Consider the following 12,792-nt stretch of genomic DNA (forward strand, 5'->3'; position numbering starts at 1 on the left):
TTATTTAAATAATAAATTAAATTACACATTTTTTGTAAAAAAATTCTCGAAAATCATAATAATTTTTTGGAATGTGGCAACGCTTTTTATAATGCTCACAAAAAAAGGAAACTTCAAAAAACCTTATTTTAAAAAAAAAATTTTGATTGAAACTACCTTCTATATTTTTATCATGATGTGAATTATACACACTTGAGATAGAGATTTGACTTCAAAACTTTTTCTTGAAAATTGCAATAAAATTTCAATTCTAACACACTTTTTCAAAGTCACATAATATTCTTTTATTTTTTTCCACACATATAAACCATTCAAATAACCGAAACATGTATGTATATTTTGCACAAACTAAAAATTTTTTTTTTTTTTAATTATTTTGACTTTTAATTTTTGGGTGTTGAAATTAAAACTGAAAAAAACACACTTGTAAAATTTGGTATTGAAAATTAATAAAAAATTCAAATAGATTTAATTTTTGCAGAAATTATGGAATAAAAAGCAGAAAAATCTAATTATATAATCTTTCAAGTTCAAATATACATTAAATAATTTGAGAATTGTTTGAATTTTTTAAATTTAATTGTAATACAATTTTGTTATAATTTTTAAGGTCGCTTTTTGTTTGAGGAGTGTGGTGAAAGTGGTTTGAAAACTAATACATTTAAACAAAATGTTACCAATACATGCATAGAGTTAGGTTTTTTTATGACAGCGTATCACTTCTTGTTATTATTCTTTGTTAATAAATATTAATATATGACATCCAATCAAAAGTTTTTCGTTCACCAAATTATAATTATACTTTAAAATTTTTTTTTTTAAATATTTTTAGGTAAACTCAATTTAAAATTTTTTTCAAATAGTTTTTCAAAATTTTCTTAAAAATTTTATTAAAAATGTTTTTTCCAAATTTTTTTTTTTAATTTAAAAAAAAAATTTTGGAAAATGACAAACAAATTTTTTTTAGGAGAAGAAATTCGGGTTAACAAATATTTTTTCCGATTTTGACCCCTTAGTATAGCCTTATATAAATCGTTTCAATGGAATTTGAAATATCTATCATTAGATATCCATATTGTCTATATTAATGACTCAGTAATCCAGATATAGATAAAAAATAAACCAGAAATCGAGGTTGTACCGGTTTTTTCCTTATATCTCAGCCATTTGTGGGTCGATTTTGTCAATAACTGAGCCGGAAAAATTCCCGATATATTGATGTATGAATCATGTATGTAAGTTATTTGGGGGCTACGGAAAGATGATTTCAACAGACAGACAGACGGACATGGCTATATCGACTTCTCTATCTATAACGATCCAGAATATATATACTTTGTGGGGTGACGATGAGTGATGTTCATGTAGCACAGAAAAATCATTAATTGATTCAAAAATATTTTTTGATAACGAGATATATTAAAAGTGATATTGCTTACCCTGATGTGTGGTTTTCCACACATGTCTAATTTCCATTTGTTTTGCATAGAGATGCCAAACGGGGAATCCCGTTCCTGAAAATCCCGGGGTTTTCGGGATTTCTTAAACCCCGAAGCCCGGGATTTTTTAATTTTAAATCCCGGGATTTTCATAAATAAATAGGGGAAATTGTCATTTTTGTGTGCGTTTTTTATGCATTTTGACATTCTACATGCTCGAATATCGCAAAGTGATGTTCAGCAAAGATGTTAAGCTCGACTCCTGCTACTACATAGTTAATAAAGGAAAGCGGTATTTTTTTGTTTTCCTAGAGTGGGGCTCTGGAAAATCAATTCTTCACATTTTTTGTAATTTATCTAACAAAACTCAATTTAAATCCTCTTCAAACGAAATTGATTTTATCTCAGATGAGGAGCTCGAACAAAGTGAAAATATTTCGATTGCTCAAAGGCTTAAAGATATTATTAATAAATGTAATAAACCCAAATAACAATAACGAAACCAAGTTATAATGTAGATTTGCAACTTGCAAAAGAAATAGAGCACTTTATTTCTGAAGGAACAATTAAAATTAATAAAAATGAATTGCTAAATAAAAAATTTACTTTCCGCTTCTTTCTTATAATTTTCGGGATTTTAGATTTCTTTACCAAATCCCGATCCCCGAGATTTTCTAAAATCAGTCCCGATTAGCATCTCTAGTTCTGCACTATTTACAATGTACTGTTTCTGCCAAAAACTGTATTTACTGATTACCTAAATGTTTGTGTAAAATGTATTCAAAAATAAATATATTGTTGAAAATTAACATGATTTTGAATCCAAAAAAATTATGCTGCTAGTGTAAAATACATTTATTCTATATGTGTGGAAAACAACACAAGAGGGTAATCAACGTAATTTTGGTTTGAGGGTGAGATGAAGGTTATAAAAAATAAACTGTAAATATGGTAGTTCACAATGAAAGTGAAAATCCAACAAAAAAACATACAATCAGAAGTGGTTTTGTGAATCATAGTTGAAATCATATATATCTATTCCGATCATAATAATATTGACACAACTGCAATGGAAATACCATTTAAAATGACGTTAAAATGTACTTAAGATAATTTTGTTAATAAATTTTATATTTCAGCTGTGTTAGCTAACACATTCTATTGTGTTCAATGTATTAACAATTTGTCATAAAAATGTTTAATTATTATTTTATTTGATTAACATTGATAGTGATAAAATGCACTTCTCTTCAATGAAAGTGCAAACTATCAAAATTGATTTCTCTCTAGAATAAAAACAATGGTATTGAACCACTGTGTTGCTCCATTTAATTTTATCAAAGCATTTTCAAATACATTGCTCTGTTAGAGCTTATCATTTACTTAAAAAAAGTATACAAAAAAAAAAAGAAAAATCTCTTCAATTTAGTAACTAAATTATTGTTGTTTTCAGAGTTGAATTAAACTAAATAAAAATTCTTTTGTTTTTACTGATTAAAAGGTGTTGCTCAGTTATTGTTTTTTTTACTTTTTATTAAGCATATTTTACTTTTGTTTGATAAACAGAGTAACGAGTACTGAATTTTATTTTAATAATCAAGAAGAGAGAGAGTTTTGGTAGCAGTTTAATTGATTCCATTAAAACAAAAATATGGTAGTTAGTTTAGTATTTATAATTTAGTGGGTCGGGCACAATGGTCGTAACGTGCGATATAGAGTTTGATCAAAATAAATCGGGTTGCTATTTTGCCGGGCAATTGGTGAGCGGTACCATTGTACTCAAATGTGATAAAGCCAAGGATGTCAAGGGTATGTAGTGAATTTTTTGCACAATTTTTTAAATTTTATTGATGGGTATTAAATATGTTTAATATAAGTCTTAGATGTATTATTTATTTTATTATTTATATGTAGTGTTATCTGGCGCAAAACAAAATAATGTTTATTTAATAATACAAAAATAAATTAGTCATATTAGTGGAATGGCGTAATTAAATATTTAAGAAATTTATGGAAATTTTACTTAGTACATGTACTAAATATTTCTATAGTACATTTATAGGAATTTATGATAATAATGTTAATTTAAATAAAGAAATATAAATAAACATGTCTAGGTAGAGTAAGACACATGGATAAGATTAAATATGTGTAAAAAAATACTTTGTTTTTGTAAATTTGATTATAAAATTTTTGTAGCATATTTTTGCAAAAATCCCAAATAGATTAGAAAACTTTATTATTAAATTTAGCAATGAAATATTTATAATTACAGCTATACAGTTACAATTATCTGGCTATGCTCATGTCTTATGGAGTGAAAAAAGTTTCAATACTCGTCGTATGTACCAAGGACGAGAAGATTATTTGTCCTCAACCACATATTTGATGGGTTCGGAAAACAGTAAGTAATTATTATATTTATAATTTGTATAAATTTTAAATAATTTTCTTTTAGGTTCAAGAACTACTATTGCCACTGGAATCCATAATTTTACATTCGCCTGTCAGTTACCTCAAAATTGTCCCTCATCATTTGAGGGTCTACATGGTCACATACGTTACACGGTGAAAGTAGCTTTGATAAGACCCTGGAAATTTGATCAGACTTATAAAAGGGGTTTTACGGTGCTAAGAATGACAGATTTAAATTTTGAGTCACCGCAGATAAGGGTAAGATAATAGGACACACGTTTTCACATATTTGATAAGATAGCTCCAAGATTAAATGGTCGAAAGAAAATATAAAGATACAGGACGTAATTTTCCCTAGAATTGTTTTTTGGATTATAAAAATATGTTCTGTAAAGTATTAGGATAATATAGTAATATCAACAAGCTTTGGATTGGATTTGTATGCTGAATGTTTCGAAGAATTTAGATAAAAATACCAAACAGAGCGATGCTAAATAAATATTCATACACACTGTTTATACCCTACACCACCATAGTGGGGAGGATATTATGCGTTTGTGCAGATGTGTGTAACGCCCAAAAATATTGGTCTAACACTCACCTCAAAGTATACCGATCGACTTAGAATCACTTTCTGAGTCAATTAAACGATGTCCGTCCGTCTGGCTGGTTGGCTGGCTGTCCATGTAAACCTTGTGCGCAGAGTACAGGTCGCAATTTTGAAGATATTTCGATAAAATTTGGTACCTATAATTTTTTCGGCCCAAGGACGAAGCGTATTGAAACTGGCTGAAATCGGTCCATTATTTCACCTAGCCCCCATACAAATGTCCTCTCGAAATTGGACTTTATCGGTCATAAATCTTTAATTTATATATGTATCTACACACATTTCGCTCCAAATAAGTTTTATATACACAAAATTCATGTCACCAAATTTTGTTACGATCGGTCCATAATTAGTCATAGCTCCCATATAGACCCGCTTCCGAAAATCACTTTGACGTGCTTAAATCTCTTAAAAATGTTGGTATATACACAAAATTGAACACAAATAACTTCCATATAAACATAAATCACACGACCTAATTTTATGGTCATCGGTCCATAATTGGTCATAGCTCCCATATAAGGCCCACTTACGAAAATCACGAATATAAATTATTGATATTTTAAAAGAAAAATATTTTTACTCATTTACTAGAAAGTACGAAACTGAAACAAACCATTTTCAACCAAAATACTTGTGATATTTGTACTCAGTTTTTAATTTAAAATTAACAAAAATTAGTCCAATGAAAAATAAGTAAGTGTGTTATATTCAGAGTATTAAATAATTAACTAATTCAATTTGAGCTAAACCCAGTGAAATCTTAATTCGGAATTCAAAAATATGAGCCATTCGTTGCATAAATACATTCACAACCATGATACAACAACATAAGGTACATCCAGTAGAAAATAAATTCTCAATTATACAATTCTTGTAACGTCAAACAAAAGAAAATATAAAAAAATATGAAAAAAATCAAAATCTAAGTTTGACGTTATAGGGCTAAATATTGAAAACTCTCCCTAGTGATTCTACCTTCTACAATTATTGTATCATGATTCACAACATCTAATACTTTAGCTTCATTTCAAGGTTTTTATTCAAATAGAATTCATTCATAATGGAAATAATTCATAACAGAATTCACTCAACCTCAAATATAAGTAACTTATATGTAATTTTGAATGGTAGATATCCGTAATTTATTTTCTAACATAGTTATTGGGCATTATAGTGTAAACTACAAAGTTTTTTCTTAATTCGAAAATATCCAATTTTGTGCCAATGATTCGTCATATGTGGGAAGTTTTGCTTTACTTCTTTAACTTGAAGAAAACGGCCGCTGAAGCATACCGATTGCTCACCAAAGTTTATGGTAAATGTGTTTTATCGGTACCAAGATTTGAAGGCATTACACCATAAAGATTGTTGTCAAATTCAACAAGAGCTTGCAAAATCATTGGGGGATACTCAAGCAAAAATTCAAAATGTTTGCGAGCAGCAGGATTCACCCAAAAGGAGAGAAATTGCCTACCATACGAATTGAAGTCGAGATTTCATGAAAGCCGATTTTGAGTGTCCGAAATGATACTTGAACGCTATAAAATAACAGCATATTTGTACCGAATCATCACTTGCGATGAAAAATGGATCCATTACTATAACCAAGCGTAAGAGATCGTAAGGTAATTCTCTGTATTTGGTGGGATCAAATCCGAGATGATGAAATCTGGCCGGACCATCACAGGGAACCTGTACCGAATGCAACTGATTCCTTTGAAGTAGTAACGTTCTCTCTGGGATAGGCTTCACTTCAGAACAGAGTATCCGAAATTGACTTGATTCGTTCTTGGCTTCAAAAGATAAGCAGTTCTTTTGGCACGGAATCCATATGTTGTCAGAATGATGGGTAAATGTCATAGATTACAATGGCCACTACTTTCAATAAATTTATATTGTAAAAATGTTTCAAAATAAATGCTTAACATTTTTAAAAAATCCCGCATTATTAAATCATACTTCAAATAATTCCGGTTGATTCAAATCTAAAATTATTTGAATTGAAATGTTTTTCATCATTGAATTTGATTCAATGAGTTCATTTGTTTTGAAACAAATTTACTTAGGCCTGTTTGTAATAAATTTGCATTGAATAATTTTAAACATTCAACATACTTATATTATAAAATTATTTTGTAATGGTTTCGAATTAAAGAAAACTTAAATGATTCAATAAGGAATTAATTTTATAAAGAATAAATTCAATATGTTTGGTGTACTTAGGTATTAAGACAACGAATTAATTCGTGCTGAATAGCTTAATGCAATTATTAAGAGGATATTATATTTAATTTGTTTTTAAAATTAAATTCAGAAATAATTCTTTCGAATCTTTGGTTATATTCGATGTAGAGTTTCATATTTGTAAACTTGACCGGTTTCGGTTTTTGTAAGACAGCTAACCAGTTTTATGAAACATATTTTCAAAAGCTCATTTAAACATATTTTTGAAAAATTATTATACCATTTTTTAAAATATTGATTAATATTTCGTGAAATACATAAAATTATTGCCTTAAGAATTCCAAAAATTTTAAATTAGCGTATTTTTCATATTGACTAAAAAAAATTCAATACAAACCGTTTAACCGGTTTTTTTGAAGACAAAAACCGAAACGGGATAATCAGTTTTTTTAAAAGATAAAAATCAAAACCGGTTTTTCAAAAACACACATTTTCGGTTAAACCTGATCCCGGTTTTTTAAATTTGCCGGTTTTTTGGACACTCTAGTTCGATACCATCAGTTTTGGTAATTTTTTCTGATCAAAAAATAGTATTTCGAGATTATTTGGAATATCAATGGAAGATCAACGAAAGAGAGGTTCTTGTGATTTATTTTTGCCGAATTTTTCAAAGATAGTGCTATTGTATAGGAACCTATATTCCATAGAGTCATATTCCAGGAAGAAATTTGTATGGGGCTAGGAGAAAACGTTAATTAACATTAAAATAGAATTAACTTCGTCTTATTGATCCTTTCTGAATTTGATACCACGATTTACTTGTCTTATGTAGGGAGATTATTGAGTCTTAAATCGAATTTCGGAATGAGGCCTGAAATGGAATCTAGGTCATACAAACGTTGCAAAGTAATACTAATTTGAAATTTATGAGTGATTTTCGAAAAAACTGCCTTATATAGAACTTGAATCAGTTATGATCCGAACTGTACATTATTTGATAAAGTGATTAATTTCTTATTTATGTCCAATTTCATCAAGATATTAATTATTATAAGACAAATATGAATGTTCAAGTAACTTTACAGCAGGGAAAGGCAAAACATGGGCGCCGCGTTTTTCATTTACTCTTCTCTTACGTACGTGTACACACGCATTGTGGAGAAATAAACAACTTTTAATCAGTCTAGCTTGAGAACTCAAACAAGCAGGTTGTGTATCGTTTTTTTATCGCACAATTTAAGAATCAGCGTTGCCAGTGAAAAAAAAATGTCCCAACTTTTGAAGATGTATGATGAACAATATGAGATTTTACATTTTTAATTGGGGAAAAGAGACGAAAGTTTACTGGCAACACCGATTCGAGGTGAGAGCGGAGAGAGTGTATAACTAATACAGTCGTAAAATGCAATAGTATAGGTTGCCTTTCCCTGCTTTACAGTATAATTTAAAATTACTTTAAATATTATTTTTAAATTTGAGGCAAATTTTAACATTATTTCCGCATAATAAAAATTTTTATGACTGCTCAAAAAATATTCCGATGGAACATTTGTATGGTGGATAGGTTAAATAATGCACCGATATTTCCCATTTTAAATGAAAAACATACCTTTTTGGGCCCTATCGTGTTTTCAATAGGCAGACAGGCGGGCGGACATATATAAATCATCTTAGAATCTTATCAGGACCCAGCATATATACATATTAGGATATTCGAATTATTCGATTTTTCTCTTGTTCGAATAAAACGAATAATTCGAATAAGAGATTTTAACTTGTTCGAATAATTCGATCACAAAGTCCATCATTAAATTTTCAACAGAAATATTCTGATCAGATTAACTGCCGAACAATCTACAAAACAGTTGACTAGCAAAACCTTTGTTTCCGTTTCGGAGCTATGCTTTAAAAAATTTTATCTAGTTGGACATGATCTTGAATTCAAATACAATATAAACGTATTAAGAACTTTTTTATGTCGTTCATTAATTCGGATTTTAAATTGAGTAACTAATTATTTAGTAAATTAATTATTCACTATTTCTTAATTATTTATAACAAGTTGTATTATACATCAAAATCTATCAACGTTCCCGAATCGTTGCTTGATAAAGTGGTCTTGCGGAATTACGCAATAAAAGGAATCTGTCCAAAGTTTGATCTCATTGTCAGTGAACGTGGCTAATTTAATACGAAAAAAGTTTATTACCATGTTAGACAAAGATGTTCAACGATGTTCAAAATCATGTAGAAGACGAAGTCCATGCTTTTCTTGCAAAATCATGTAGAAGACGAACTGAATGCTTTTCATTCAATTTATTAAATATTTTGCAACACTTACGTACGCGGTTAATAATATCACTTATATAAATATGTATATTTTACGATCATGACCTTCATCTATTTCAATGTAATCATTATAAATGACATCCTCAATATCACTTTCGACGACCGTTTCAAAATCACATTCAACACCACTTTAATATTTCGCCAGCTAAATAAAAAATATTTTATTCCGTACCTTTTATTTTCATTGGTTCAAGTCCTAAGTTAAAAAGTTTGAAAGATTTGTTTCTGGAATTGTAACTTCTTGCAGTATTATTTATATATTTATAGAAGGAGCTATCGGAACACTCGCCTACAGTGATCGAAAGTCCTTTTGTCTTTAGTTATTTGTCGAATTTCAGAAACAATAACATTTTTGTGAGTCATTAGCTATGTTCAATAACTAAAATTTGTTACTAGTTAGTAACAATTGTTACTGGAAAAGCGTTCATTAACTCAAAAACTTGCAAGTAGAGAAAAAATCAAGAGCGTATAAATGTGTTATTGTTTATTTATTTAAAATTTTCAATAAAATTAAAGAAAATGTAAATATTTATACATTTTAAAAGGAATAAAATAAGAAAATTGTGTGTATAAAACAATTGTTACTGGAAAAGCGTTCATTTACTTTTTACTAGTTTTGAGAATTTAAGAGAGTAATTTTGTAAATTTTGATTTTATTCTCTCGTTGCAAGTATTTAGTAGGAAAGTAAATGAAATTATGAAAAATTATAAGCAATAATAATTTACTGCCTGTTTCTCTAAATGCGAACGAACATATTCTTTCGTATTTTATATTGAAAACAACAAAAAAAATTTTAAATTTATTTGTTGTTTTCAATTTAAAACACGAAAGTAAACGTTCGCTCGCATTTAGAGAAACAGGCAGTTAATAAAATTAATTATATATGAACATTTATTCGTCTTATTCGATTATTTTACATAAAATTGTTCGAATTATTCGTTATTCGAAAATTGCCATTTTTAAATTGTTCGAATAATTATTCGTAAGAAATTATTCGATTAATCGAACGATCATTAGTCGAATGAATACCCTAATACATATACATTTCGGTTCTACGACCAATATTTCGATATGTTACTAACGGAATTACAAAATCTATATACATACATATTTGATGGTATGACCGATTTGAAATTGGCAGATTTCGAGGAGATTTGATTTTGTTCACAAATTTATTTCTTAAAAAAAATTTCGCAGCCTATTTTCTAATATCTAATTTAAAATTTTTAGAACACTTTTAACAATTTTATATATGAGACAAAGTTCTCCATAACAGTACATATAAAAACTATTAAAAATATACTATAAAACACATACAATTTATTAGTCAAAAAATATTTGTGTGTTCTGTTGAACAAAATAATATATGTATGTGTTTATACTTGGCCTTCATTAGCACATGAAAACCTAAAGTCATAAATAAAATTTTTAAAACAATTTTGCACATTTTTTATAGCAATTGAACCATTAAAATAATAAACTACAAATTAAACAACCAAAGTAATTATTACAACTATTCTTTTAATACCATGAGAAAAATATTTTTTTCCAAAATTTAACCCCTTAAAGGACGAAAACAAAACTTCATAATTTTGAAAAATCAATGTAAATCTTTGTGAATTTAATGTGTAATAAGATAATTTATATGTATTCGCTTCGAACATAATTTTTGTCTTCGGTTTATAATGGTTTAAAAATGTTAAAGTAAAAAAGTATATAATTTTTGTAAGAGTCGCGGTTTCAATAGAGTACAAACACGTATATTAATAAAAAATTCCTTCTGTTTTATATTAACTTTGCTGTATTGGACAGTTTTAACTTTAGATATAAAAGTTTTAACAATGTCCAAGAAATTCAAAGAAATAATCTGAAATTAATTTTTTTTAAAAAACTATCCTCGAAATCTATCAGCATGCTAACCCATAATATATTGAATTTTGAATCCTATTTATTATTTATTAGAATCGAAATTATTTTTTTCATTTTTTTGAAATTTCTTTTAAAACTAATTTGAAAATGTAAAATTTGAGATTCGAGAAATGTATGCAATTTTATGATTTTTTTGGGTATCAAATTTTAATGGGTTCACCATGTCAGAATATTTTTTATATTTTAACATCTATGGATAAAAGAAACAAAAAAAATTTTAGTTGGATTTTTTTCAACATATAATTTGAAATCTGCAACCTCTAAAATTTTATACGATTTTTGTTAAAAATCAAAAAAGTGTGCATCTATGAACAATATTTCGACATATTAGAAACAGGATGACAAAATCTTTTTGATGGTGGCAATAAAAAGTTATTAACTAAATTATGAGACTTACTTTCAAAACCGTTTCGAAATTTTAAACATAAATTAAACAAATTTTAAACATATCACTCCTTTCAGATCCCTTCCAACAGCGAAGCATATCGCACATTCTGTTGTGGCCCCTGTACCACTGAACCCCTAAAAATGGAACTTAAAATTCCCCAAGCTGGCTACGTGCCCGGTCAAAGTATACCCGTACAAGCTTTAATCATTAACAACAGCAACATTGCAGTGTCCGAAGTTAAATTTGCTCTAGTCATGCTTGTGCGCTACATAAGTGAAAATCCCTCACATCAAAGTGTACAACGTATCAGTGTAAGTAAAGTGAAGAGTGATGGCGTGCTAAGATATTGCACCAGATCCTTAAGAGATGAAATTCATGTACCGGCCACACCACCCACTTGCCTGCAAACTTGTGGTGTCATACAAATTGTTTATCAAGTTGAAATGGAGGTGAAAATGAAAAGTTATCACAAAAGTCAAGTGGTAACCATACCCGTTATTATAGGCAATGTACCATTAGCCAACAATACCAGCAGTATGGAGGTGATACAGCAGCAACCATCTGGTAATAATGGCATGTATAGGGAAAGACCGATAGATTTGCCTTTGGAATTAGAACAAGAAATGAGCTCAGCTCCTAATTTGGAATTAATAACACCAAATTGCCGTAAGTTATTTATTTTATATGGAAATTACTCAAGATTCTTATTAAATTTAAATAAAATTTTAGCTCCCCCCTCCTATGAAGAGTCTTATCACACGGTACGCAGCAATATCAATGAAGATGAACAGCATGCTTTTGGTCCCTGTGAATTTGCTCCTTTATATCCGGTTTACAATATACCCAGTCCCACATTTGAAGGGCCTTTTAAGCCTTTAGGCTTTGATAACAAAAGCTTTGAGCCCTAAGAGCTTTTTCAACTCTTAATATTTAGATTTGTAATGTTTTTGTTGTTTCTTTTTATATTTTAACATATAGGTTGTTGTTTATGATAATAATGAAAATATTATGGTATTTTATTGTATTGTATATTATTTACTAACTTCGAATTATGGCATATTATTTGTGGAAATTAAGTGGATGGTACATAAGTGGATGTTAATTTATATGAATGCATGCTACAAGTACCACAAAATGAATTGTAGATTGTGGAACATTAGAGTTATAGCACACAGTTTGAGAGTCATTGTGTATTGCTTTGTGTACATTAGTTTGAAAGGGGGTTGTACATTTGCTAAATGGTTTAGGCTTTATTTGCATCTACAAGGCTTTTTTAAGGGTGGATAGAGCTTTTGTTAAAAAAGCCAATTTATTTAACAGAATATTTTTATAAGTTATTTACTTATGTAAGTAACTTAGCAGTTCAACATATCCTGAAAGCTTTTGTCGAACTATTATACTAAATATCTATATGTATATGTTAAATATCCTTGTATATCTGCGAGATAAATATTTAGCATACTTTCAAACTTGT

At 28.6% G+C, this 12,792-nt stretch overlaps 1 protein-coding gene across 1 annotated transcript; it reads left to right on the plus strand.

The window, feature by feature from the left end:
- Nucleotides 1-3,086: 3,086 nt before the first annotated feature.
- Nucleotides 3,087-12,347, plus strand: LOC135948831 (arrestin domain-containing protein 17-like). Its single transcript, XM_065498285.1, has 5 exons — nucleotides 3,087-3,248; nucleotides 3,715-3,843; nucleotides 3,898-4,112; nucleotides 11,393-11,984; nucleotides 12,048-12,347. The coding sequence occupies exons 1-5, from the start codon at nucleotides 3,134-3,136 to the stop codon at nucleotides 12,224-12,226; spliced, it is 1,230 nt and encodes a 409-aa protein (XP_065354357.1). The 5' UTR covers nucleotides 3,087-3,133; the 3' UTR covers nucleotides 12,227-12,347.
- Nucleotides 12,348-12,792: the final 445 nt, after the last annotated feature.

The sequence above is a fragment of the Calliphora vicina genome, chromosome 1, assembly GCF_958450345.1.
Source record: "Calliphora vicina chromosome 1, idCalVici1.1, whole genome shotgun sequence".
In the NCBI taxonomy this organism is placed as follows: Eukaryota; Metazoa; Arthropoda; class Insecta; order Diptera; family Calliphoridae; genus Calliphora; species Calliphora vicina.